The 26,499-nt window shown below is 64.1% G+C and overlaps 8 protein-coding genes across 8 annotated transcripts; 5 read left to right on the top strand and 3 right to left on the bottom strand.

Annotated features, from left to right (window-relative positions):
• Nucleotides 1–1,095: 1,095 nt before the first annotated feature.
• EMIHUDRAFT_356659 (hypothetical protein) lies at nucleotides 1,096–2,011 on the top strand (the record flags this gene model as incomplete). Its single annotated transcript, XM_005766792.1, has 2 exons — nucleotides 1,096–1,310; nucleotides 1,480–2,011. A coding segment is annotated over one exon (151 nt), but the record flags the coding sequence as incomplete, so codon positions are not given.
• Nucleotides 2,005–3,785, bottom strand: EMIHUDRAFT_356657 (hypothetical protein). Its single transcript, XM_005766791.1, is given in 6 exon segments — nucleotides 2,005–2,048; nucleotides 2,063–2,382; nucleotides 2,451–2,557; nucleotides 2,753–2,826; nucleotides 3,010–3,145; nucleotides 3,222–3,785. 5 exon segments carry the CDS (start codon nucleotides 3,703–3,705, stop codon nucleotides 2,269–2,271), a joined length of 915 nt encoding a protein of 304 aa, XP_005766848.1. The 5' UTR covers nucleotides 3,706–3,785; the 3' UTR covers nucleotides 2,005–2,048; nucleotides 2,063–2,268.
• Nucleotides 3,786–3,887: 102 nt separating this feature from the next.
• On the top strand, nucleotides 3,888–5,011 carry EMIHUDRAFT_436925 (hypothetical protein). The gene is made up of 3 exons (XM_005766790.1): nucleotides 3,888–4,172; nucleotides 4,295–4,541; nucleotides 4,653–5,011. Exons 1-3 carry the CDS (start codon nucleotides 3,912–3,914, stop codon nucleotides 4,799–4,801), a joined length of 657 nt encoding a protein of 218 aa, XP_005766847.1. The 5' UTR covers nucleotides 3,888–3,911; the 3' UTR covers nucleotides 4,802–5,011.
• Nucleotides 5,012–9,022: 4,011 nt separating this feature from the next.
• On the top strand, nucleotides 9,023–11,261 carry EMIHUDRAFT_451817 (hypothetical protein; the record flags this gene model as incomplete). The annotated part of the gene is made up of 10 exons (XM_005766789.1): nucleotides 9,023–9,300; nucleotides 9,458–9,495; nucleotides 9,599–9,645; nucleotides 9,843–9,893; nucleotides 9,975–10,080; nucleotides 10,215–10,264; nucleotides 10,461–10,532; nucleotides 10,641–10,694; nucleotides 10,851–10,939; nucleotides 11,041–11,261. Coding segments are annotated over exons 1-10 (969 nt in total), but the record flags the coding sequence as incomplete, so codon positions are not given.
• A 335-nt stretch (nucleotides 11,262–11,596) lies between these two features.
• EMIHUDRAFT_103481 (hypothetical protein) lies at nucleotides 11,597–14,209 on the bottom strand (the record flags this gene model as incomplete). The annotated part of the gene is made up of 2 exons (XM_005766788.1): nucleotides 11,597–12,172; nucleotides 14,102–14,209. The coding sequence occupies 2 exons, from the start codon at nucleotides 14,207–14,209 to the stop codon at nucleotides 11,597–11,599; spliced, it is 684 nt and encodes a 227-aa protein (XP_005766845.1).
• A 2,594-nt stretch (nucleotides 14,210–16,803) lies between these two features.
• On the top strand, nucleotides 16,804–20,304 carry EMIHUDRAFT_451816 (hypothetical protein). Its single transcript, XM_005766787.1, has 7 exons — nucleotides 16,804–17,806; nucleotides 18,151–18,398; nucleotides 18,492–18,680; nucleotides 18,866–19,055; nucleotides 19,262–19,372; nucleotides 19,536–19,694; nucleotides 19,842–20,304. Exons 1-7 carry the CDS (start codon nucleotides 16,850–16,852, stop codon nucleotides 20,082–20,084), a joined length of 2,097 nt encoding a protein of 698 aa, XP_005766844.1. The 5' UTR covers nucleotides 16,804–16,849; the 3' UTR covers nucleotides 20,085–20,304.
• Nucleotides 20,305–20,376: 72 nt separating this feature from the next.
• On the bottom strand, nucleotides 20,377–21,025 carry EMIHUDRAFT_356652 (hypothetical protein). Its single transcript, XM_005766786.1, has one exon. It carries the CDS (start codon nucleotides 21,018–21,020, stop codon nucleotides 20,676–20,678), a length of 345 nt encoding a protein of 114 aa, XP_005766843.1. The 5' UTR covers nucleotides 21,021–21,025; the 3' UTR covers nucleotides 20,377–20,675.
• Nucleotides 21,026–22,658: 1,633 nt separating this feature from the next.
• EMIHUDRAFT_103477 (hypothetical protein) lies at nucleotides 22,659–24,113 on the top strand (the record flags this gene model as incomplete). The annotated part of the gene is made up of 3 exons (XM_005766785.1): nucleotides 22,659–22,798; nucleotides 22,985–23,756; nucleotides 23,832–24,113. 3 exons carry the CDS (start codon nucleotides 22,659–22,661, stop codon nucleotides 24,111–24,113), a joined length of 1,194 nt encoding a protein of 397 aa, XP_005766842.1.
• Nucleotides 24,114–26,499: the final 2,386 nt, after the last annotated feature.

The raw sequence follows: 26,499 nt of genomic DNA, 5'->3' as shown, positions 1-26,499 counted from the left end.
GGGCGGCCGCGGCAACGGCGAAGGCGGCGGCGGCGGGAGGGGCTGCGGTGGAGACGGTGGCGGCGGGAGGGGAGCCTCCAGCGCCATGAGGCTTTGTGAGAGCCGGGCGGCGATGACCATCGCACTGACACCGGCGGCAGCGACAAGCATAGTGCAGGCTGCCACCAGCGGCCAGCACATTGCGCACGAGAGGGCTCGCGGGGGCGGCGGCGCTTTGGCCTGCTCGATGTCGAGCGGCGCTTCGGGACCCCCCTGCTCGTCATCGAGGTTCGAGTAGCGCCTGCTCTTCTTCTCTCGCTGCCCTTTCGTCTGGGCTTGCACCGCGCGGACGAGGTTGCCGTTCCCTGCTGGCATTGTGTGTGTCCCCGAAGCGCCCGCCGCGAGTTCTCTACGAGCCGCCTGTGCTTCGGGTCCAGGGGCCCGAGATCTCGGCGCGGCTCTTCTTGTTCGAGCGCTAGCCTACTCCCTCGGTACCTGCACGGCGCCGCCGATGCCCTTACACCCCTGGCCCGGGTGCGGTGCCCGGTGCGCGTCCCAACGGCCTAGTGATTGACGCCCCTCCTTAGTGCTTTTAGTTTTGGACACATGACACACAATCGCAGCGGCCCAGGCTCAGTGTGAGCCGCTCTAGAATCTGGGAGGCACAAAATTTGTGCTCCATTTTTTATTTCTAGGCTGGGAGGTGGGGTCCAGGTGCCCCGTTGGCGCGCTCGTTCTTCTGTTTTCGCCGCCGCAGTTGAGGAAATCGGTGGACGCGACACAAACCCCGCGAATTCTTGCGCGAGGTGCTTACGAGGTGCCCGCGCGGGGCTTCCTGTTCACACTCGTGTGTGGGCCCTTTCTTGGGGCCGCGCCTGCGGCGCGCCGTGGTTTCTTAGATTTTTGCGGAAATCGCGTTAGGGTTTCTAAAAGAAAGAAAGAAAGAAAACGGACAACCCAAGGGAGGGATGGGAGGAGGGTTTCTTGATGCCCGCGATACGCGCGAATTCTTGCCTCAGGTGCCTTGCCAGGGTGCCCGTTGTTGGCGCGCTTCCACCTGCTTCTTCTGCAGTCGCCGCCGCAGAATGTCGAAGCTCGTGACCTGGAGCATGGGCCGGCAGGCTCGTGCGGCGCTTGCGGCGAAGGCAGCAGCTGAGAGCAGCCCAGCGTGGCACTCGGTCAAGCTCCGCGGAGACAAAGTTGTCGTCGCACTCTCCGATGCTGAGGTGCCGCAGCCGCTCAAGCGCGCCACTGCACCGAGCAGCGAGTCGTCGCACGGTGTTCCCGTTGGCACCTTCGTCCACGGCGACTACTGCGCGACGTGCGGCATGGTCGGCGCCACCCTCCACGCGACCCTTCGCCCTCCACCCTCCACGCCACCCATCGCGCCCACTTCACTTCGCCTCCGCCACCAATGGATCCAATCCTGTCGGCGGGTGCGATCACTCGGTGATCAGACCGCTGAGGAAGACGCGCCCACGTCCTCTGAGCCGTCCGCAGGTGGGCCACCTGCACGGCGCAAAGGGCATGCCTTGCGAGGAGCAGCGCGACCCCGAGCTCGAGCACATCTGCGCGACTCTGGACTGGGAGGCTGGCCACTCGACCGGCGTGATCTCGGCGCACCAGTGGGCGCCGCGCGTGAATGGGCGGGCGCCCTGACGGCCGACGGGCCGCAGCTTGCACTCAGGGGGCCGGAGCGGACCTGCTCCGAGAGCGAGAGAGGCAGAGGCGGAGGGCGAGCGAGCGAGAGGCGCGGTGCGGCGATGCTGGGACCGGGGATAGGACCCCCTTGGGCTCTGCTCCCCCGCTCTATACGCTCGGTGGAGCTCCGGTACGCACAACGATCGAGCATTCAGACATGGTTTGTGGTGCGTGCGTCTGTGTGTTTTGTGAGCGGGGGCGCTGATCAGCGTGTCACTGCACGCGGCGTTCAAATGGGAGTAGTGCACATGCGGGGGGGTGGGGCGTGTAACCCTGTGTGTTTCTGTGCATGTGTGCGGTGCGTGGCGGTGGTGCAAATTTATTCACGATGGTGTACAACACTGCAAAACTACACGTAGACGCATGTCCATTAACACCATACGAGGTGTGCGTGTGTGAGACAGGAGTCAGGACTCAGGAGCTGAGGACGAGATAAACCCGCCACATTTCTCGGTTGTCGCTTGACGCTTGCAAGCTCGTCCCTTGTCGGGGGGCGCATGTGTCCGGAAGTGTGTCGAGAGAGTCGAGAGCTGTTTCCTGTTACCTCTCTAATTGAGTGCTACGGCAGACCTCACCGCTCACACCGCGTCAGCGCCCGAAGAGCCGCCCGAGGCTGGCGATCGTCGGCACCACGAGGGGCGTGCGCTGCTCGTAGGCGGCGTAGCGCGGGTCGGAGGCGTAGCGCCTGCGCGCGAGCTCCGCCTAACAAACGAGCGTCGGCTACCTCCCCTGCAGCCCTCCGGCGCGCCGCACCTGCGGGCCAGTTCCGCCTGGTTGGCGATAGCGTCCGTCGCCTGGCCGTAGAAGAGAGAGAGGAGGAAGAGGGGCGAGGCGGCGCCGCCGAGAAGTCTCGCGCCGCGCCGCAGCCAGCCCGCACCTGGTTGCACCACCCCGAGCCGTTGGGCGCAGAGCGAGGAGCCCACCCACCCTCCCTCCCTCCTTCCTTCCCGTCCCTCTCGCTCCCTCGCTTCCTCGCTCGCTCGCTCCCTCTCCCCCGTCCCCGTCTCTCTCCTCTCTCTCTCTCTCTCCCTCTCTCTCTCTCTCTCGCTTCCTCCCGCTCTCTCTCCCGCGCCGGCAGGCAAGTCGGCGGCGAGGGTGGGCACGTTGAGCAGGAAGATGCCGCTCCAGAGGGCGAGGTTGCCAAACCTGTGGCATCTCAGGGGCATGTCGTGCAACATGCACATGCACATGTGCATGCACATGTGCATGCACATGTGCATGCACATGCACATGTGAAGATCGGCTGCATCTCGGCTGCATCTCGCCTAATCGATGCGACCCGGCTGCATCTCGGCTGCATCTCGGCTGCATCTCAGCTGCGTCTCCCACCAGTTCGGGTGCTGCGACGCGGCCCAGACGCCGGCGTCGCAGAAGCGGCCGCGGTTGGCAGGGTCGGCCTTGAAGCACCACTTTGTGTAGTCTGCCGCCGTCTCGGTCAGCAGCCCCGCCGCAAAGAGGCCGAGGCCTGCTCACACAGGAGACGAACCGTGAGCCAGGCGCGGCCCACACCCTTGATGCGCCGCCGCGAGCGGGGCGGACGCCGAGCACGTCGAACGGCCCGCCGAAGCGTGGCCGTCCGGCGGGCACGCCCGCGGCGATCGTGTGCGGGAGAGAGACGACCCAGCCCCAGGCGAAGGAGATGAACCAGAAGCCCGCAGCGCCGCTCGTCGTGGACAGGATCTCGGTCAGTCGACCGTCGTGCTGCGTCTGAAGCGCGCGGTAGAAGAGGAAGGACGAGAGCTTCACGGCCCACAGCGCGACGGCGCCCGCAGAGCAGCGCTGCCGGGCGTCGGCGCCGGCAGTGGCGACCGCCGCGACGGCGAAGACGCCCGTCCCGATGAGGTCGAGGTGCAGGTGAGAGCCCGTCGCCGCAGAGATGCCGAAGCCGAGCGCATTCGCGGAGCCAAAAATCGCGGCCGACTTGAGCAGGGTCGGCTTCCCAGCGAGCGAGGCGGCCGCTCCGGCCGCGGCTGGCGCCGCAGCAGCAGCCTTGGCCGCGGTCGTGAGCATCCGCCTCCGGAGCATTCGTCGGTGCTGGCGGAGGTCGGATGCTGAAGCGCACAGCGTCACTTGGGCCCTGGCCTGGCCCTGCTCGCTGGCTTGGGCCGGCCAACAGCAGAAAAATCAAACCGGTCCTCTCGAAAAATCAGAATGAAGAAAACACGCAAAAAAGAAACGGGAGTTCGTGGTGCCAACACGCCACCTCAATCCGTCCAACCAGCGCGATCACTATGCTCTCCGCGCTCCTCGCCCTGCCCGCCTGGAATCCCGGCCACGACGCGTGCCCAACGGTCACAACCGTCGGCTCGGCCGACTTCAGCCTCGCCGAGTGGGTGCGCAAGAGCTGGTTTATTCAGGAGCAGCAGGTGCTCGACTTCCAGCCGGTGACCTCCAACTACTGCGTCGCCGCCACGTACAATCTGGAGGGCAAGACGGTACCATTCTTCAAGGGCAAGGTGGCGACGGTGTACAACTACGCCAACAACGACCAGGCGCGCGGCCTAGCCGTGGCGGAGGTAGAAGACTGCGCTCGCGCTCGCACGGGAGGAGAGAGAGAGAGAGAGAGAGATCTTTCGGTGCCACTGGCGAGAGGTCTCCCGGCGCGTGCCGGCAGGTGAACGGCCCGCTGACAAACGCCAAGAACATGACGCTCTGCGCGCGGGCCGTCAACACAACCGACTCGTCTCGCCTCGCCGTCGCGCCCTGCCTTTTGCCCAACATCTTAGCCGGGCCGTACTGGATCCTGGGCATCGGCAAGGCAGCCGACGGGAGCTACGACTGGGCGGTCGTCATCGGGGGGCAGCCCGACGTGAAGTGGGAGGACGGCTGCACCACAAAGGAGTCGGGCGTAAACAACGCGGGCCCGCGGCCCTAGATGCTGGAAAGCACAGCTCCCGCCGCATTCTGGCTGCAGGACCCGCGCACTGCGCGCATACACCCTCACCGCGCTCCGCCCCTCCTCCGCCGCGCAGGCCTGTGGCTCTTCTCACGCAAGCCAGTCGCGTCGCCGGAGGCAATCGGCAAGATGCACGCGCTGCTCAAGGCGAAGGGCATCGCGCGCTCGCGCCTGCACAAGGTGGAGCAGGAGGGGTGCACCTACCACGGCTTCAACATGAAGTAAACGAAGGCCGCTGGGCTCCCACCCTATTATATTCGGAACGAGGAGACGTTTGTGCGGCGAGAGCGTGCGCAGCCTGCGCTAGTTGTGATGTTGTTCAAGTGTTCTCACCCCAGCCCATGTGACGCATGAGAGAGAGAGAGAAGATTCATTCTTCTTCAGCCCATGCTCCTCGGTCTACTCTCTGTTGTTACTGGCACTAAGAGAGAGAAAGAACACAGACAACCCAAGGGAGGGATGGGAGGACGTTGTTACTGCCTGTGTGGAGGTTTGTTGCCCCCTCGTCCGCATCGCGACGTCCCGGGGCACATATCTCACATAGTCTGAGGGTATCCTAAAAGTTCGGCCGATTTGGGTCAAAACGCTAAAAGCACGGCTAGCCGTAGATTTGGGGCAAAACGACAAAAGTGGGCCCGCCCGGGGCAAAATGGTAAAAGTCGCGCCGCCGCAGGCGCGCGAAAATTTTGGACATTCTACTCTCCGGCGAATGCCACTAGCCCCCCCAAGCCGGCAGATGGTACCTCGGCAGCTGCAACCAAGCCAGCGGGTGAAGTGTTGTGGGAGGATGCGTCCTTATGTGTCACAAACTTGTAGCGCTACATGTTTGGACACACACCGGCGGGCGCTTTCGAGGGGCGAGCGGCAGCATTCGTTTTTTAGCCATAGTGTGCGGGAACTACTTTGCCGTTGCGGGACGATAGGGATAGCTAGTACTTGCTGCACCCGCGGCGCGCAGCGCCGAAGAAAATTTTGAAACATGCTAAAAGTTGGGCGCTCCGAGACGACCAAAGTGGTAAAAGTCGCACTCTCCCCTGACCCGATCAAAAGCCTAAAGCACCCGAGGCTCCAGAAACCTAACCCTCAGACTATGACATATCTCGAGCCTTCGAGTACCCTGATGCCTGAAACTGCGCATACCACGTCACGAGGAGAACCATAGCGTATAGCGAGGTGCACAGTCGCCGTGTTGAAAACGGCTAGCCTTTCAAAACAGCAAGGGAGCAGGTTCCACTCGATTCCACGCACTGACTCCCACGCCTCCGCCCCCCATGACTCTCCTATGGCTGTGCGCACCGCCGAGGCACGTGCAGTCCAGTGGGCTGCTGAGCACAGCCGCCCTCAAAGGCGCATGACATTCGGTACTGACTGGGTGGGTCCCCGAGGATGTAGCGCGGCTGCCGGGCGTGAGGGAGAGTGGAGCAACAGAATTCACGGCCGGCTCGCTACTACCCGCCAGTCTTTCTTTTTTCGGAAAACTAGAGGGTTTGGCCGGCGCCCCACCCATGGGTTCTGCCGGAGTTTGTTACACGGACGCGTTGTTAGGGAGGTAATGCGACCGCACAGGCGCCTCTCCTGTGACCCATGACCTCGCTACATCAGCGCCGATCCAGCCTCGCGCTGACCACGTTGCACATTGGCGGGGCCGGCTCGGGCAGCGGATCGCCCGTCGACCCGCTCAACGACAAGCTCACTGAGTCTGGACGGTGAGCACCACCGCCCTTCCCGCTACGATGGAGTCCTCGGTCCGCTGACGCGAAAAAAAAAGATTTTCCGGCGACACCCCTCCGACACCCCCCCACATTCGCCAAGCCATCACGAAGAGCATACGCGGTCTCCACGCCCGCGCACTTGAGCCTGCAAGGCATGCCACTCGGCGCGAACCTGTTTTCCAAGGGCGCGCGGTTCGCCGTTCGCAACAACTCGGAGATTACCTCCCTTTCTCACGGCGGGCGCCTGACAATTGCTACGCGATAAGTTTGCGTCAACATTTCAGAGCGGCGCGGCTGGCGTCTGCACGGCCCTGCCGACGTCGCGCCCGTTCCTCGAGTCCTCCAACTTCTTCGAAACACTGGACCTCGACAACGATCTCTCATACTACTCCATCGGGACCACCTATCGCGAGAACCCGGACCTGCCGGGTGCCGTGACGGGCCTCCCTACCCTTCAGGGCAGCCCGCCAGAGGACATCCTGTCGCTGGCCAAGATTGAGACGCACCTCTACCGCGGCGGCGCCGGGATGCGCTATTGCATCCCCCGGCTCGGTATTTATTTAATTGTGATCCCCCCCCGAAGCCCGATCACTCCCTACCGTTTTCGATCCCCGCCTCTGCCTCCTCCTCCTGCCGCCGCCTCGACCAGTCCGCGTCGCTCTCCCGTAAGGCGTCTCGTATGGCGAGCGGAAGGAGTTCACGGCGCTACTCTGCCAGCTGGCAGTCAACGCCCTGCGAGAGTCTCGCGAGGGCGCGGCCGCAGTGTGCGCAACGGTGCACCTGGCTGGCGACCTGAGCGGCGGCATCCTCGATGAGCAGCTCCAGGCGGCGGCGACCGAGTCTCCCGACCTCTTCGTTGTGGAAGGTGTGACCACTGCCGCCGAGGCAGAGGCTGTGGCGGCGGCCCTCGAGCGAAACAAGGCCGCAACCGTGCCGGCGCCCTAGATGCCGAGCGTGCAAGCAGAGCAATAGCGCGCACCACCCGGCTGCGCGTGCCGCTGCTGTAGCCTGCGCGCTTCCCTCGCGGCGCCGCATTGGCACCGCCGTGCGTCCCTGCTGGCAGGTGCCGCACACGTACGTCACGGCCACTGGCCTGACCAAGACGGGGGAAGGGACAGACGAGGTCTGCTTCGACTCCCCGCCCCTGCTCCTGCTCCTGCTGTGAGCTGCGTCTCGTCACGCCCGTGGCCGTGAGCAGGTCGGCTTTGACATCCCCGCCCTCCTCCTGTGCGAGTCTGCGCCGGGCGAGGATGTCGCCCGGGTGGTCTCCGCCGACGAGAGGTTGGTCGGACTCGCGTCGCTCGAGGCTACCCACTTCCCATCTAGACAGCCCAGAGGCTCACCTCCCAGACCAGCGATGGACAGCTTCCCACACAACTCAAGCGGTCCGGTGCCGCAGTCTCACCCGAGCGAGAGGCTCAAGCGCCGCGACTGTGGTCTCCAGGCGCTCGACGAGGGCGATGTAGCGCGGCTGCAGGCGGCGCTCGGCGGCGCGGCTCTGCTGGCCCCGTCGCAGGAGGCAGGCGAGGTGGCGGTGGTGTGAGCGCACGAGTCTGATCGCCAGCAGCGGTGGCGCGTTTAGTAGTGGGCCGAGCCTGCTCCGCTGCTGCTGTCGCAGCGGCCCTGCCTTCGTGGTAAGTGTGTGTGGCAGCTCGCTGGCGTGGCGCGGCGCGAGAGGTAGGCAGACAACAGATCACTCTCTCAGGACATCTGCATCTGGTATGCGCACTCGCCATCTCCTGTTGTGCGTGTGTGTGTGTGTGTGTGTGTGTGTGTGTGTGTGTGTGTGTGTGTGTGTGTGTGTGTGTGTGTGTGTGTGTGTGTGTGTGTGTGTGTGTGTGTGTGTGTGTGTGTGTGTGTGTGTGTGTGTGTGTGTGTGTGTGTGTGTGTGTGTGTGTGTGTGTGTGTGTGTGTCCTGTGTCGTGTCTGTGTGATTGTCTGTGTCTCGCAGCAACTCGAAGAAGATCTACACTTCCCCAAGCCATAGACTAAAATACGCGTGCACGTTTCATGGTCCCCATTCCCGCCGCAAGAAAGAAAAGCAAGGCACATGGACATGCAGATACTCGTATATGATTCTAGAGAGTGTGGATGCTGAGTTGACGGAAATCGGGAGGGGACGCGACCCACGGTCACAACTCACATATCGGCCCCGAGGTCAGATTCTTCTACTCTGTTGATGACAACACTTGTCTACTCGCCTGGAGCCGAGCAGGAGGGCCCAGCGCAGAACCCCTGGTCAACTCACCCTCCACACCCCGTATGAACATCGGCATCGCAACATGCACATGCACATGGACACGCATGCCCATGCGTGAGATGTGGTTGCTCGTTACCAGGTTGCTGGTTGGGAAGCAAGCACGTCAACGCACAACGGGGCGGATCCACCGAAGACGCCTCGATTTTTCCCTTTTGCCACCGACCGGGAACCGGCTCCATCGCTGTGTGGCACATGCACATGCACATGTCATGTTGTGCATGTTGCACATGTCGTGTTGTGCACATGTACATGTGCATGTGCATGTGCATGTTGTATGCACACACAGACCCCCCCTCACATCCCCGACTCCGCTGTGAACCTCGCGGGGGCTCGAGTCTTGCTCACGCTGCTCCATACCTAAATCTCTAAGGAGCAGCTGTGGATCGCGTCACGCCAACCTCTACCGGTACCCCCCACCGGGCCGGGGGGGGCCGGGGCGGGTCGACTCCTCGAGACCTCGAGGAGAGCGCCATCACCTGGCGCGACCTTATTAGGACCAACAACATCGCATGGAGTCCCTCCCTCTGACGACCGGCACGGCTGTGCCGCAGCAAGCCGGCAGCACGCTCAAGCGCATCGTAGCCTTTTGCCTCACCCTCAGCGCCGGCGCTCTCCTCGGCGCGTCCATCTCACGCTCCGGCGCTCCAGCGAAGGAACGGACAGACTCATCGCGTGCCGGCAAGACGCCCATCCCATCGCTTGGCGAGGCCCTCGGACAGATCCCAACGGGCATCGGCTCCGATCTCAGCGAGGCGCTCACTGCCGCCGCCTCACCGCCTCTTCCATGTCACCGCCGCCGCCCTCGCCGCCGCTGCCCTCGCCGCTGCCACCCTCGCCGCCACCGCCCTCGCCGCCGCTTCCCTCACCACGGCTGCCCTCACGTGACGCATCGAGGACTCTGTGCCGTAGGGCTACAAGGCGAATCCGTTCTACTTTGATCCGTCCCTGTGCGCCACCCCGCCGCCTCTTCGTCTCCCGCCGCCTCTCCCGCCTCCCCCTTCTCCCCTCCCAACGTCCCCGCCTCGCCTCCATCCCTCCTGCTCCCCGCAGGCGAGACCACGTCAAGCTCACGGTGACGCCGTCCAACACGGGCTGCGGTGCTCCTCGTGCTTGCGTGCCTGCCACTCACTCTGTCTCCCTCTCCTCCGACCTCTCTCCCGCCGCCGCTGCCCTCGCCACCGCCTCTCCCTGCCTCACTCCGCGCCCACTCCCCCGTATCACTCGCTGCCGGCTTCCCTCGCCGCCTCACCGCACCAGCGCTGCCCTCTGGCCACCGCCGCCCTCCCGAGCTCAGGCGAGGGCGGCAAGCAGCTCATCAAGCCATTCTACATCAACTCGGCCAAGGGCGAGCGCCAAGACCCTTCCAGCGACGCTTCCTAGGTTTAGTCCACGACACGTCCCTGACATGTCCCGCCAGTCCCGCCAGGCGACGCCAAGACCTTCCAGTGGTGCGACGATGGCGCACCGCTGACCTGCACCACGCCGCGGCCTCTCCAGGACACGTCCACGACACGTCCGAGACACGTCCGCAGGCACTTGCCACCTGAGCCTCGAGATTAGTTAATTAACGATCCTTAATTGATTCGTTGATTAACGCAGGCACCTGCCACCTGAGCTTCGAGATTAATTAATCAACGATCCTTCATTAATTAGTTGATTAACGCAGGCACCTGCCACCTGAGCCTCGAGATGGGGGGCGACACGCTGCACAACGACGTGCGCTGCGATAGTTTGACACACGGCCTGCAGACTCAGACACCGGCGCAATTGGGGTGGACGAAAGACAGGAGAGGAAGGCCACGCCACAGCGGCACACACACCACACCGCACAAGACACGCTTCGCCAGCTAAGCTTCCTAAAGCTGCGCGGCTGGTGTGAGCAGCGCCTCTTCACACCTCTGGCTGTGAACAGGTCGGCTTCCTCAAGCTGCGCGGCTGCCCGCTGCACGAGGGCTACACGGTGCCGTACTTGCGCGTGATGAAGGCGCGGAGCCGCGAGCTGCCTCACACCCTGGGACGCCCGAGGGCGAGACGAGATGCGAGAGGACGCGAGGCCACCCGAGATGACCACCCGAGATGACCTCGAGAGCAGGTGCTGCTCGCGAGCTACGACAAGCTGCACATTGGCTGGGGCGCCTGCAGCGAGGCGCGCAGTTCCCCGCCCAACCCGCCACCCCCTCGCCACCCCCTTGCCACCCCTTCGCCACCCCCTCGCCACCCCCTCGCCACCCCCTCGCCACCCCCTCGCCCCCCTCGCCCCCCCTCGCCCTCCGCCCCTCCCCCCTCTCTCGCCCCTCTCCAGGCGGAGACCTCGTGCGAGGTGGGGCCAGACGTCTCGATGTCGCCCGGCGAGTGCAAGACGCTGACGCACCCCTCCAAGCCGTCGATGAAGTGCCGCCGCGCACCTCCCTAGCTCCCTTACACCTCCCTGCCTGTGACGGCGCAGCCGCCTCTCGGCGACCTCTCGGCGACCTCTCGTCCTCTGGCTGTAGGTACGACGTCTGCTACGACGGCCCCGGCGTCTACTGAGGCCACGAGGCCGCGCTCGCGGGAGGGGCTCATGCCTCACGGTCATGCAAAGCATGGGTGGCTCTGTGCATCGATGGCCCAAGAGCCGGCGCGCCGCGCGCGACATGTCAGTGTCATGTCACCGAACGAGAATGTCGTGTATCTCTCGCAATTCATGTTATTTCGATATGATAAGGATATGTTGTGTCCCCCAGAGGCGGCTCTGTGCTCTCTCAGTCTCACACACTCACACACTCTCTCTCGAAACACGAAACGTCACACTGACACGTGACAGGCGACGTACGGCTTTACAGTATACTGTGTACTGTTACGCGTGTGGTCCAAACACTGGGTAGGACACCTTGGTCGGCAAATTCCTTACCAGCCTCCACACGCTCCAGCCTCCAGGAGAGTCCAATCCCGCGCGCCACATACCTCACTTGTCAAAACTCCCACCCACCCACCCCACCCCCTCACCCCTCCACTTCCCCGTGGTACTCTGTGCTCACTGTTGCTGCATGCCCGTTGCGTACGCACTCTCTATGCGCGCTGAGCCGCCTCCACCGCCATCCTGGCGGCCGCCGCCTTGGCCCTCGCAGCGGCAGTGGCCGCGCGCCTCTCCTTGGCAACGGCCAGTTTCGCCTCGGCCGCCGCCGCTTCGGCCGCGGCCGCCGCCGCTGCCGCCGCCGCTGCCGCCGCCGCCGCCTCAGTCACCGCTTCCTCCTCTGCGGCAGCCTCGTCCTCCGCCTCCGCCTCCGCCTCCGCCGCCTCCGCCTCCTCGGCCAAGCGAGCCGCCTCGGCCACCTCTGCCGACGCCGCCGCCTGGCTCTCCGCCGTGATGCCAAACCGCATCCTCTCCTCGGTGAGCGTCTCGAGAAGCAGGAGGATCCTCGCCTCCTCGGCCTTCTTCGCCGCCTCGGCTGCGTCTGCCGCCGACGGCGCCTCGGCAACCTCCTCGGGCTCCTGCGACGGCCCAGCCCCGCCCGCCCCCCCGCCCTTCTTCTTCTTCTTCTTGCCCTTCTTGCCCTTGGCGCGCTTCTCCGCCTCGACCTCCGCCAGCAGCTCCTCCGCGTGCCGCGCCGCCTCCTTCTCCTCCGCCGCCCTCTGCGCCGCCCTCTCCGCCGCGCCCGCGGCCCACGCCGCCTCCGCCGCTGCCTTCTCCGCCGCCTCCGCCACCTTCTTCGCCGCCTCCGCCGCCGCCTTCTCGGCCGCCGCATGCTCCTCGAGGGCGCGCACGCACTTGGTGTGGCCCTGCTCCTTGGCCCACTGCAGCGCGGTCTTGCCACTCGTGTTGCACACCGTCACATCTGCGCCCGCCCGCAGCAGCTGACGCACGACGGTGAGGTGGCCGCGGAAAGCGGCCTGAATCAGCGCGGTGTCGCCGCCGGTGGCCTGCTGGTCGATCGCCGCGCCGTGTCTGATCAGCGTGTCGACCACTTTCTCCTGGCCTCTGCCGGCGGCGGTCATCAGCGCGGTGCTGCCGAAAGCTGCTTGCTGGTTGATCTCCGCGCCGTGCCGCAACGCCAACTCGACCAGCTTCTCGAAGCCATTCGCGGCGGCGAGACTCAGCGCGGTGGCGCCTTTGCTGGTCTGCAACGAGACATCCGCGCCGCGCTGGAGCAGCGCCTCGGCCAGCCCCTCGTGGCCATGGGCCATTGCGACCATCAGCAGCGTCACGCCGCTCTCAGGCCTGTCCGAAAAGACGTACACGAACCTCGCGTCGACCCGCCCGCCGCCGTCGAGCCACGCCAGCACAACCGCCTCATCGCCTCGCCGAGCCGTTTGCACAACCTCCTCTGGCACCGCCCCGCCGCTCGGCTCGGCCTCCGCGCCACCCTCGCCGCTCGAAGCAGAGGCCGCAGCAATCGTACCCACCGCCGCGCCTGCGCCGCCTGCCTCGGCCGACGGCGCCTTGCTCCGGACCGCAGCCACCTCCCCGAGGTATGTCTTGAAGGCCTGGACGCACTCGGCGTGGCCCTCCTCCTTGGCCAACTGCAGCGCCGTCGCGCCCGCCGCGTCGCGCAACGTCATGTCTGCGCCCGCCCGCAGAAGGCGGAGCACGACAGCGGGGCGGTTGCACGCTGCGGCGAGAATCAGCGCGGTGTCACCGTCCTTGTGTTGCAGGTCGATCTCCGCGCCACGCCGCAGCAGCAGGTCGACCATCCGCTCTTGCCCTCCCTGCGCCGCCGCTGCCAGCGCCGGGTAGGCGGCGGAGTCTTGTGGGTTCAACTCCGCTCCGTGCTGCAGCAGCATCTCCACCACCCGCTCGCGGCCGCAGTAGGCTGCAGTGCTGAGCGCAGTGGTGCCGAGACTGGTTTGCAGGTTGATGTCGGCATCGCGCTTCAGGAGGAGCTCGACAATCTGCGCGTGCCCGTTCTGTGCGGCGAGCATCAGCAGGGTGCATGGAATCTGACGGCCGCTGACCTCAGAGGGCCGCTCAGCGAGAGTGTCGGCCTTCCCGCCGACATTCAGCCACGATCGCACCGGTCCCAAGCGGCCGTTCTCGGCCGCCTTGAGGACGTTCTTTGGGACTTCGCCACCCGGCGCGCTGTCAGCCGACGGCGGCGGCGGCGTGCGGAGCGCGGCGTTGGCGCGGGAGCGAGAGGTGGGCATGTACGTCGGAGGCTTGTGGGTCGGCAACACGCGATCCTGGCTTTCTTTTATGTCTTGAGCACTGCTCGACGGCTCCTGTAGGCTGTGTTTTGCCGGTTCTGGCCCGTTTACTCAGGCACAAAAATCGTACACACGCGGACCGGCTCAGGGGCTCAGAAAGGTAGCCGCGGAATCGCCAAAAGCTGGACCTAGATCCTAGTCACCACAATTAATCTGCGGCTAGGCTGACCGATCCCGTCCATTCTCCGCGACATCCTCTCCGCAGCGGGGGAAACGGCGGAGGCGGGAAGGGCGAAGGGGGCGACGGGGCCGGCGAAAATGGCGGAGGCGCCGAGGGAGGCGGCGGCGAGGGATTATTACAATTTTTACCCAAAGATCGGCACTTCGTCGACGTCAATGGTCAACGGAGTGGGATTTGGTTTTGTGGTGAACCGCATACAACATGCAGAACCCCGTTAGGAACGCGAAGTACGCCCCCCAAAGGACGGCCATGATGGTCCCTGGAGCGGCCGCACACTGCTCGGTACCCCCCCTGCACATTTAAAGCCATGGCCGACCCCCCCCCCCCCCCCGCAATCATCCGCCAAGCCCCCACGCATTCCTCAGCGCCCCGAGGCACACCAATGCCGTACGCGAGGTGTGTAGGCCGTCCTATATAGTGTGCTGTCAAGTGTGGCTTGTATTTTAAGAATTCTTTTGTCGTGCCAGTGTGCTGTGAGAGAGGCTTGTATCTTAAGAATTCTTTTCCGAGCGCAACGCCTTTATGCTGGTGGGCGCCGCCGCCGGTTTTTGGCGCGCGGCGCGCGGGGCTTTCTGTTTTCGCGTATTAGTGCCAGTCAGGCGAAAATGGAGCTCGGCTAGGGTTGCGCAGCTATGAACAGGAGCGAGTTCGCGCTGCGCTAGGCTCAGACGGCGAGTTCGCGCTGCGCTAGGCTCAGTACGGCGAGGAGTTCGCGCTGTGCGCGGCCTGACAGCTGACTCTCTTGCGGGCGGCCTGACTCTCTCTAGTCTCTTGCGGAGATTTTATCTCTCGACTCTCTCGCCGGTCTCTCGGGCTGCGCGTTGGGCGTTGGCTCGCCAAGCAAACACGCACCGATCGTCCGGGTTCTGTCGAGCGTTCGCGGTGCGGGCCGGGCCCGGCGGAGGCGAAAGCGCGAGAAAGGCTTGCGAGAGAGGGCGAGAGCGGCTAGTGCGAGAGTTAGCTCTCGACACGACACGACAGGGACACAGACACAGACACAGACACAGACACAGACATATACACACACACTGCGCTCCACCCAGCTCCCGCGTGGGCAGGGAGACGCGAGCCCGACGGAGTAGCACTTGAGCACTTGATAGGGTCGATTCCGCATGGTACGGGACCCCTCGATCGTCTCGCCCTCCCTCACTGGTGTGTTCATTGGGGGGGGTCATAACAAACACGGTACACAGGATCGAGGTGCACGCTGCAGAAGCAGTGTCATCCCCCCTCTCCCCGACGGCGATGGCGGTGTGACCGATCGAGCTACAAGAGGAGCTTGTTCAGCAGGATCCGGGACAGGTCTGATGCACTACCTCACTGGGCCTGAGACCACCGAGACAACGCCCGTCACCGTCTCGGGTTTGCGTGGGGTCGAACCACTCCGGGATGAGCAAGCTCATCGACATCGTTTTGTCAGTCTTGGAGAACCCTGTCCACGCCTGAGGATTCTGCACTAGCGATTCTGCCACCCAAGACAGGATTCTGTATGCGGAGGCTCGAGAGGGATTCGTGTCCGTTTACCGTTTCTTCTGATTCTCACTCTCCTTTTCCGGTTCTGCCTACTCGATCTGATTCTGCCCGTCCCCTTTCCACGCACTCAGCCTCCGGGCAGGATTCCTCACCCAGCTTCCGTTTCTGCCTACTCGATCTGATTCTGTCCGTCCGATTCTCGCCTTATCAGATTCTGTCGCGCGGTTGCGGTTTCTGCCTCCGGATGCCGGAAAGGGAATTTTCCGCTCTGCCCGCCGATTTCTTGGCAACCCGGCTGGACTCTCGTTTCCTGATTCCTGTTTTTGCCCGTCGAGGGGCGGTAGCCCGGCCGGCCGGCCATCTGGGCATGCTCACTCAACCAATCACGCTCATGTGTACGCGCCGTATCCTCCGCGCCACCCACTTTGCCATCGAAGTGCGCTCCGCGCTCCGCACAGTACAGTCACTTTTGAACGGCGGCTCATCACACGTGCGTCAGAGATCTCATGGGCGGTGGCATGGTGGAGCCAGAGCAGTGCGCGGCCGATCTTAATTCTAGGCAGGCGGTCTCCCATTCCCGCGGGCGCTTGGTGCCGGGGTCTGAACGGCATGCCGGCGTCAGATGCAGCTTGGCGCCGGCCTTAGGCGGCTCCCGTGGTGTACCTGAGGTAGTGCCAGTGCGCGCCAGTCGTGTCCAGGAGCACTTGGAGCACTTGGAGTGCAGTTGGCAGCCTCACATCCAGGGCCGGGGAGCTGAGAAGCGCACCCAGCGGGCCGGTGCGGAGCAGGGTAACGAGCGCGTACGAGATGGACCTAGCACGACACGTGACGAACAGGGCATGCATCTACATGCATGAGGAGGAGGGGCAGGCGCCGGAGATCCGAGACAGGAGGCTGTATCAAGAGGCGAAGGAGAAAATTGGACGGCGGGTACGAAAGCGGCTGGACGGCGGGCACGCAGCGCGAAAGGGAGGAGACGACAACGTGTGGAGGACGGTAATCAAGGCGACGGGGACGATATCAGGCGACACGAGATACGAGGGAGACAGAGAACGGGGTCCAAACTCGACCCAGCGCCAGCCTGAGGCCTGCTAGGGAAAAAAAGGGTTTAAAAAGGCGAGGCTAAGGCTGGTACACGGCATGCGGACGGGACAGACCCGAGGTATAGAGCACGGGAGGCGATGGAGGGCCAGCCTAGAGGCAGAGGCGCGGAAGTCAAGGAGGCGAACACTCGCCCACACCGCAGAGTGCGAAGCCCAGGCGCTCGCTGTACGCGCCATTGCTGGGGCGACGAAGAGGTGCGCAGGGAGAAGGGAGGGCGACGAGGAATGGGAGGCGATGGAGCAACTGCTAGCTGGACGACTGCCCGAGCCGAGTGTGATGGACCCGGACCCGCAAGAAGATCCTGGGCGTGGTTTGGCAAGCGCCTCGGTTTTGGCGATGTTTGGGGCAGCGACACCTGCGCGATGGCCTCCAGCAGCTCGCCACCGCCCATCCCGCTCTTCAAGGTGTTTGTCGCGCCTCCAGAGGAGCTCGACGACGAGCTCTTGCGCGTCGTGCACTCGGGATACGTCACGCAGGGTCCAAAGGTCGAGGCGTTTGAGGAGGCGCTGCGAGCCTTCCTGCAGAGCCCTCGTGTGGTGACGGTCAACTCCGGCACGTCTGCGCTGCACCTCGCGCTGCACCTGCTGAAGCGCGCCGAGGGCGGCTGGCCCGGCCTTCAAGAGAGCGTCGACGAGGTGCTCACCTGCCCGCTCACGTGCACTGCGACCAACTGGCCGATCCTCGCCAACGGGCTGCGGATCAAGTGGGTCGACGCGGACCCGGCGACGGCGAACGTCTGCCTCGACGACCTCGAGGCCAAGCTCTCGCCCACCACCAAGGTGATCATGGTGGTGCACTGGGGCGGGTCACCCGTCGACTTGGGACGGCTCGCCGCGATCCAGGAGCGGTGTTTCTCGCGGTTCGGCTTCCGGCCGGCGGTGATCGAGGACTGCGCGCACGCGTTTGGCGCCGAGTGGGGCGGCAGGAAGCTCGGCTCGCACGGCAACTTTTGCTGCTTCTCGCTCCAGGCCATCAAGCACGTGACTGCGGTCGACGGCGGAGTGCTGATTGCGCCGACGCAGCGCCTCTTTGAGCGCGCGCGGCTGGTGCGCTGGTTCGGCATCGACCGCGAGAGGAGGTCTGGCGGCGGAGACTTTCGGATGGAGCCGCCGGTGGAGGAGTTCGGCTTCAAGTTCCACATGAACGACGTCAACGCGACGGTGGGGGAGGCCAACCTGCGCCACGCGCCGCGCCTGCTCGCAGCCTGCCGCGCCAACGCCGAGTTCTACCAGCGCTCGCTCGCCGGGCTGCCGCACGTGACGCTGCTGCGCGACCTGCCCGTCGGCGCGGTGTCGGCCTACTGGCTCTTCACGCTGCGCGTGCCGCAGGGGCTGCGCGCTTCGCTGATCTCGCACCTGCGCGAGGCGAGATCCGCCGAGATCCGCCGAGATCCGCCGAGATCCGCCGAGATCCGCCGAGATCCGCCGAGATCCGCCGAGATCCGCCGAGATCCGCCGAGGTCCGCCGAGGTCCGAGATGGACCGCCCGACCGACGGCGCCCGCTTGCGCGAGGCGGGCACCATAGCCGCTCAACCCACGAACTCACTCCCTGCTTGGGGTGCTGGCGCGAGGCGTCGCCTCCTAACCCCTTCCACCAGCGCCTGGCCCGAAGCCGTTACCCCTTACCCCGCACCCCGAACCCCACCCCCAACCCTGACCCTAGGCCGGCATCGCCTCCTCCGCCGTCCACCAGCGCAACGACCTCCACCCGTGCGTCGCCTCTGTCGCGACGCGGCTGCCGCAGCTCAACAGCCTCGCCGAGGAGATCCTCTGCCTCCCCGTCGGCTGGTGGGTCGGGCCTGCGGAGCGGGAGCGCGTCGTCTGCGCGGTGCGGAGCTGGGCGGAGGCGCCGCCGCAGCGAGCCCTCGCGGCGGTTCCGGGGGCGCGCGCCGGGCTTGGCGCGCGCAAGCGGTGCATCATCACCGGCGGTTGCGGCTTCATCGGGCGCCGCACCCGCCGGGCCCCAGCTGAGTACTGACAGGCCTGGCAGTGTGTTGGCGTCAGGGAGAGGGGTGAGTGCGGTAGGCACCACACGGTCGAGCACTTCGTCCGCAACACCGACTTCGAGGTCGTCGTCCTCGACAAGCTCTCGTACGCCTCCAAGGGCTACGACCGGCTGCGCGACTCTGGCGTCTTCCACCTGATCCAGACGTACTGCGTCGACCTCGCCTCCGCCCTCCCGCCAGGGCTCGTGTGCACAGACGCTGAAACACGGACTCTTGTACTCCAACTAGCGCTCGAGGGGACACGTACTCCACTGTACTCGACCGTCTCCCGCTGTACTCCGTGCATTCGTGCCCCCTCGTGTTCACACGGTGCTCTGAATGCTCTGCACGATACCGTCCTCCCGGCCTGATGTTGGCGCATTCAGCACGCAGGCTTGTGTACGAGCTGGAGCCGGACCGCGTGGCGGTGATCCTGCACATCGCCGCGGAGACGCACGTCGACAACTCGATCGACTCGCCCGTCCCCTTCGTCGAGAACAACATCAAGTCCACGCTCACCATGCTCGAGTTTGCGCGCACGCTGCCGCAGCTGACCCACTTCGTCTACTTCTCCACGGACGAGGTGTACGGCTCGGCGGAGGAGGGGCAGGCGTTCAAGGAGCCTGGCCGGCCTAGATGCTGGACACCGCCCCAGCGTGTGCGCCGATCCGCACTGAGACGAGGCCGCGTCTTCGGCTGTTTTGCGGTCAGCTGTGTTGACGTATGGAGCGTGCTTTCCCATACGTCTAACAAGCTGGACTCGCCGTCCCTGCCGCCTTGTTGTCGCAGGAGGGGGACGCGCACAAGCCGTCCAACCCGTACTCGGCCTCCAAGTCGGCGGCCGAGATGATCTGCCAGTCGTACTTCAACACGTACCGCGTGCCGCTCGTGACGATGAACGTGATGAACGCGTTCGGCGAGCGGCAGCACCCCGAGAAGTTCATCCCGCTCTGCATCTCGCGCATCCTCCGCGGCGAGATCGCAATCTCCCGCGCGGCGGCCCCCTCGAGGAGCCTTCTCGGAGCCGTCTTTGCCCCCCCCCCCCCCTTCCCCTCCAGGCGAGAAGCTGACCATCCACGCCTACGACGGCTCGCTCCGCGCGGGCTCCCGCTTCTACATCCACGCGCGCAACATCGCCGCGGCGGTCCTCTTTGTGCTGCACAAGGCCGAGCTCGGCGAAAAGTACAACGTCAAGGGGGAGGCGGAGCTCGACAACCTCGAGGTGGCCCGCTCACCCACGCGCACTGGGCCTTTGCACTTTGAATGCCGTGGGGCTCCTGTCGTTAGACGTGGAGTCGCGAGGGTCGCCCCCCCTTGCCCCACCACCTCGTGTGTGTGGAGACGTGTACCTTCCCTTCCCTTGCCTTAGGTGGCCCGCTTCATCGCGGCGGAGCTGGGCCGCGAGCTGGTCTACGAGATGCACGACCGGCCAGACACGCGACCCGGCCACGACCTGCGCTACTCGCTCGACGGGACCAAGCTCGAGGAGCTCGGGTGGAAGCTGCCCTTCACCTTTGAGGAGTCGCTGCGCAAGACGATCCGGTGGACGATCGAGAACCCTCGCTGGCTGGACGGCGACGGGCTCTTCGCCGCGCCCTCGTCCAAGCTGTGAGGCGGCAGAGACTGGCGGACGAGAAAGCGGCAGTGGCGAGAGGAGGGGGCACAGTAGGGGGTACAGGGATGTGCCACCTGCCAGCGCTCAGATGTGTGTGGCCAAGCATGTGTTTGTGTTACCGCGCAGCGCGCTGTGTGTGTTTGCGTGTGTGAATGTGAAGCGAGGGCAGGCTTATTTACGGCTACACATTTATGTATCTATGTGGTAGTGGTAAAGTGGAAAACTGTGGAAAACTAAAAGCGGTTCACTCACATGCCATGCGCGCGGACACGGAGATTCTACCCCGGCAGCGACCCCTATGGAATTTAATATGCGAGCGACCAGGCGCGGTGACACTTGTGACTGGCAGGCTGGGGAAAGAGCGCGAGCACTAGTACAGCAGGTGCGTGCCGAGGTGCGTGTGGGGGCGTGGGCGAGGAGCGACCACGATACAGCACGCAAGCCGACCGGGCACGGAAGAGCCGCAGTCTCTCCTCGGCGGTGCGGCAGCGCACGCGCGCCCAGCCCTTTAGTAAGAGCCGCGAAGGAACTGCCCTGCGCCGAGCTCTGGCACCACGGCCTCCGGTCAGGTGGTGGATTGAGCGCGGCCTAGCCGGCGTCGCTGCTTCCCGCGGGCGTGTCGGCGTAGTAGGGCGGCTTGCGCAGCGAGATTCCGTTTTCGCGGCAAGCCTGCGCCAGGTCCTCGGTGGTGAGCACGAGCCGCACGTCGCCCTTCCGCGCTGCCTGGCGGTTCTTGCAGTGCTGCAGGGCGTCGTTTGTGAGGTCAGCCACAAACTTGTGCGTCGCGAGCGACACGAGCCGCACAAGCCGCTCGTCCGTCGCCTGGAAGCCCGACTGCGCCAAGAAGTGCGCGGTCACCTCCTCGGGAATCGCGGGCGTGTAGTCGCCCATCGCGAGCAGCAGCTCCTCCGCCGTCTTCTCGTCGTCCGTCATCGCGGAGGCGCTCGACGCCGCCATTGACCCAGTAAATCAACAAAAAGAATTTTACTAGCCGTCAGACAAGGCGGCTTCCTTAGAAACCGTCGTCCGCGCCACAAAAAGAATTTTCCAACCCCAGAGCGTGACAAAAAATAATTCGTTATAAAGATATAAAGTCTAGCTCAAAAGAATTCGGGCGAAGACTCTCGTCCTCTCCGGCGCTGCCATCCCTCCCATGGGTTGTGTCTGCTTTCTTTCTTTTCTTTCTTTACTGTCCTTGCACAGACAAAGCAAACACCCACCGGCATAACACGAACCGAGCTAGATGCACAGAGACATGAGAGTACGCCGGCTCAGTCAGAACAAACAACACAAATCGAATGTCAAAAAGGGAGGCACGCCAGGGAACGCGTATAGGTGTGTATCAGGGCTCCCCGAAGCCAAACTTGACCCACTTCCCCGCGTGCCCCGGTTTCGCATCCATGCCCGTCGCCGTCGCCACGGCGGCCCGCTCGGCTCTGTCCAGCCCGAGCAGAAAGTCGATGTCGTCGAAGCCCTCGGAGTCAAACGCGGCGGTGTAGGACTGCAGCCCGATGCGCCCGAGCGCGTCGGCGACGGCCGCCATGCCGCCATTGTCGAGAGGCGCCTCCTTGCGGACGGTGCGGCCGTCGGGCAGGAGCTCGAAGAGGCGGCTCGGAGGCAGGGAGGGCGCGGCAGGGGCAAAGGGGGAGGCGGCGGCGGCGGCGGCGGCGGCGGGAATGGAAGGGGCGGTGGGCTCTAGCGCAGGCGCAGCGGCAGACTCGCGCGGGCGCTTCGCGGGGCGCGGCGGCGGCGCCAACCCCTCCTCGCCGACCGCCCGCGCGTACGCCACCGCCGCCTCCACCGCCGAGCCAAAGCAGCCGATGTAGACATCCTTGCCGTCCACCCTGCCCGCGCCTCGAAGCGGCTAGAGAAGGAGTGCTTGCGCACGCCTGAGTAGCCGGTGCTGCTGTTGCTCGAGAGGTGTAAGCGCAAGCCCTCCGCCTCTGTCGCCACCGCCGGAGGCTGGTACTCGCCGACCGCGCGCGCGTACGCCACCGCCGCCTCCACCGCCGTGTCGAAGGAGCCAATGTGTGCACGTTCGCCGCCGATTTTTTTTCCGCCGTTTTTCATTGTTCCCCTTTGCACGTTGGTCCGCGGCCGCCGGCCTCGCAACCCATGGAGCGTTCAGAGGTTCAGGAGCAAGCCAAACAAACCAGCGGGGTGGTACGGAGGATGGGGCTCGCCATCATCGTGCTCGCCACCATCGTGCTCGCAGTCAGCATCGTCGCTGGCGTTTGCGGGGCTGGCCTGTGTGGCTCAGATCCGACGCCGCCCTCCCCTCCGCCCTCCTCTCCGCCCTTCTCGCCTCCGACTTCGGACGAAGAAATCAAGGCCGCCTTAACAAGCCGACCTGGCGAGGCCTTCATCCTGACTTGCCGGCAAGCGAAAGAGTTTGGCTTGTGCCAGGCGAGCCCAGTATGCGACGGGGCGTGCGTCGAGGTCGTGCTGAGCTTCTGCCACGAGACTTGCCCTGCCACTTCAGAGTCTTACACAAATACCACTGACGTAGAGCTTGGGCCGTCCGATGTGGACAACTTATTGCCGATCCCCATCGAGCGGATGAACACAGAGATGTTGTCCGCGATTGAGGCAGGCACTAGCTCGATCTATTGCGGCAACCAGTGCCGTTGGTATCACGGCTTCTTCGACCGATCCATCGAGGGCACACCAGGCCCGGGCACAGCAGGCTCAGGTGGGTTGAGCCCTCGATGGTGCCGTTGCAATAGGCAAGGAACCGCACTGCCGCGCGTGCCGTACATGACCACCGACCACCCAAAGAAGGGTCCACCTACCGTGCCACCCTCGTGGCTGCCAAATGCGCAATGCTTCGCGGCAGGCTGCGTCTCTCCTATCACTAACTGCACGCCAACGACGATTCTTGGCCAGCCTGTGTGCAGCTCGATTACGTACAAATACGCCAAACCGTTCGACCCGGACTACTGGGCTGACGAGTACTCGACCGAGTACCTGTGCATACTCGGCAACAACGAGAAATTCCCCAAGAGTGTGAGCAAGCGCGAGGTGATGGCAAAGTGCGGGCAAGCAGATGCCGAACAGGAGCATTCCGAGTGTCAGAAGGCGAAGGCTGAGATCGAGAGCGATGGCTCGAAGGTCCTCCACTGCGGGAAGTGCAGCTCGTGCTCGACATTCCACGACATGGCGGTCATGGACAAGACCAAGACCACCATTACGAGTCACATGACCGACTGCTCGGCGAAATGGAGCCTGGGACTCCTCGACTTTCCAAGATTCCCGCCGGATTCCGCCTCCTTGATCAAATGCCTCCGGGAAAAGGGGATCGACTTCACCGAGGACAGTGCGGAAGCGTGGGAGGACCCGGCCAATAAACCGTCGTGTATGCAAACATGGGTCGACAACATTGTCAACGACAAGATGCTCTGTATGTGGCACTGCCTTACGAAGTTCATAAAGACGAAGAACTCTGGCGATTTTGCGCGAGACCAATGCCTCCAATGCGATGAATACACATCTGGTCCAGCATTCATCAAGGGGGCCGGCGCGAATCGCCGCTCAACAGGCATCAGGAGCGACATCAAACGCACGCAGCTTGATGGCACCGAATGGGTGGAGAAGATTTGTCCGATTGGCTTCTATTCGCAACCCCCTCCCGCACTTCCGGAGGCGAGCTCGATCTGCATCACGAACCACGTGAGCTGACTCCAATCGCCGGCGGCCCCGCGCGCCCCCCTCGCTCTCTTGCCCGACCCCTGTTGCCTGTCTCAGGCCTGGTACTCCCTACGCTGGGCTTTCGAGAATTCGTCCGGCAATGTGGTTGGACCCTGGGCTCAATATCCTGTCTTTCATAAGAAGGTGTGCATGGACCTCAACAAGATCATACCGCCCCCGGGTCCGGGAACATACCGCGCCCGGGTCGTTCCCGTTGGGGGATTGGGCCATTACACGACGACGCCGGAAGTGACCTTCAAGCCCGGCGTGGACCGCCAGATCAGCATCACTTGCCGGGGAACCACCCTGAACCCCAGTTGCACGATCGACGGCAAGTGATGTATAGAGGCAATTCCTCCCTGGGGAGCGCAAGCGGTCTGGTCATTAGCTCGAGCCTCAGCTCCTCAACTACTGAGGAGTACGCTAGTTCAAAATGTTGGCAGGGCCGGGGAGGGGAGGGCGGGAGGGGCCTAGGAGCGAGAGCGTGGTCGGAGAACCTTGAAGCCAAGGGGAGTCCAGTTTGGACGGAGCCTTCGTTGCGGTGCGCGAGTCCGCAGGTGCGTAGAGCTCGACACGTCGGGGCGGCATTTAGGGACATTGCAGAGTTGGTTTTGCCTGGCGTGTGTATCGCGTTGGGCGTGAGTTTGTTTTAGATTAGAGGAGTAGGGGCGCCTCCAAGCAAGGTTGTCGCCATGAGGCGCGAGACACAGCTAGCTGTGCATGTGCAGCCTGGCTCACATACCACTCCACGCGTCTCCATCACTTGCCTGTGACCCTGTGGCGTAGAGCCGTATGGATTGTCGGTTTGTGCCCCGCTTGTGCCGCTTGCTGTGTTTTGTCATAAAAAAGGCATACACAGACGGGTCGGAAGACCTAGGGAAAGCAGGGTGGTCTATGCAATACTCAAACTCATCGGGGGTCGGGTGACGCTCGCCATCGGCGAGGAGGGCGCCCTCCCGCGTCGCGCTGACGAGCGAGGGCTACAGTTGTCACTTCGGCGGCGCACCCAGCCTACCTCGGCGCGCGAAAGCATACCAACAACACGGCGGAGCTAACCGCCCTAGCCGAGAGCTCCTCCGGGCTCTCCATCCTCGTTGCGCTGACGACGACACGCACACCAAGAGCAAGACGCACACAAGCCAGGCTCGCGAGACGCAGCTCACACAGCTGGTCAACGACGCACACACCCACGGACCACACTTGGTCGAAAGCACGTGTCGTACAGAACACGCCACCCCGTGGCAAACCCTCGAGTCGCGGCCGCGCTACATGCGCGACGCGTTACCGGCCGCAACCTCGGGGCAGCCGAGCGCCTTGGTCGGGCAATCCCACCTACTCTCGGGTCACCTCGGGTCACCTCGGCCAATCTCGGGCGATCTCGGGGGCGATCTCAAAAAAACTCTGACATTTTATGAACTCCTTGGCGACGCGCGCGCCGCGTCGCCAAGGCTCAGCGACCTCGGTCGTACAATCGGCCGGCTGCGCGGGTTTTCGGCGAGTTTCCCGCGCACCGGCCACGACGGACCAACCAGACCAAAAATCGCGACGCTCGCGCGCAAAAATCAGCACAGAATCAACGCTCACGACGCTCTCGATGATCTCGATGATTCGAGGATTTGAGGATGGTGAGGGGTGAGGGTGAGGTGTGCCCCCCCCCTCCCCCCCCGCCCGGCCTCGAACCCGCAGCCAACCGGCCCGAAGGCGAACCTCTGACCGCTACGCCAGCCACCAATGCACAAACCTCGACGCCACAAATTTCGGAACCCCATACACCCATGCACTCAGCTCACAATCAGCACCCTACACAGTATGATTCCCGCGCGTCTCGCGCCCCAACTGACAACTCACCATTGTCCCTCGGACACCACTCTCCAGCCGCGCTACTTTCGCCCACCCACCGCTCTCGCATGACATCTCGACAATCCTCATCTCTGGGCCCAGACTCCTAACCACTTCCCCTGCTCGCCCAGGACCACGAAGCGCCGCCCGCGCGCCCATTGACCCCCCAATCAACCCACGCTGTCCCTCAATCGCCACCCGCCAGATGTACTGCCCTCGCCCACCCAATACTCTCACCCTCCTAACCCGGACAGTCCAGGTACAGGAAAAGCGGGGAGCGGGGCCCGATCCAAGGAGCACCCCGTCGGCCCGGGAGGGCTGTGAATTTCGGCGCGGGCGGAAGGCTGCCTGCAGACGCTCAGCCCCCGGCTGAGCTGCCGAATCCTCCCGGCTAATCCCCTGACCTGCCGCCTGAAACGGGACAACATTACACCACCTCACACACACTCCCCCCTCAGGGCTAAGCAGTGCGCAAGTCCACCCGAACTCTAGGCGAGGCGTCGACCACTCCTTCGGAATAGCTCTGTCAGTGGCTGCACTAGACGCCCAGTGATGGCGCGCGGCGCGGGCGCATGACTGGAAGAGAAAATGCGGAGATGCTAGCTCGCAGGTAGATGTGGGATGTGCTCAGCCAAGGGTAGGGGATGAGGGGAATGTGTCAGTGTGAGGGGTGCACCAACCGCAGAGCGTTGTGTTTTGCCTTTGAAAACTGAACAGTTTTTTTTCCCGTGTGCCCAGAGCCCAGACGCCATTGGCGGGAGAGCCCAGTATAAAAGATAAAGAACCGTAGACGAGGGCTGCCTTTGGGCCGACTTTGTCGCGCATGCAAACAAGCTCTACAAGCCCGCTTTCATTGCGGCGTTCGAAGAAGCTCCTGTGCTGGCAT

Source organism: Emiliania huxleyi (assembly GCF_000372725.1).
Source record: "Emiliania huxleyi CCMP1516 unplaced genomic scaffold EMIHUscaffold_50, whole genome shotgun sequence".
Classification (NCBI taxonomy): domain Eukaryota; phylum Haptophyta; order Isochrysidales; family Noelaerhabdaceae; genus Emiliania; species Emiliania huxleyi.
Note: the sequence above shows the minus strand (reverse complement) of the source record. Positions and strands in the feature narration are given on the sequence as shown.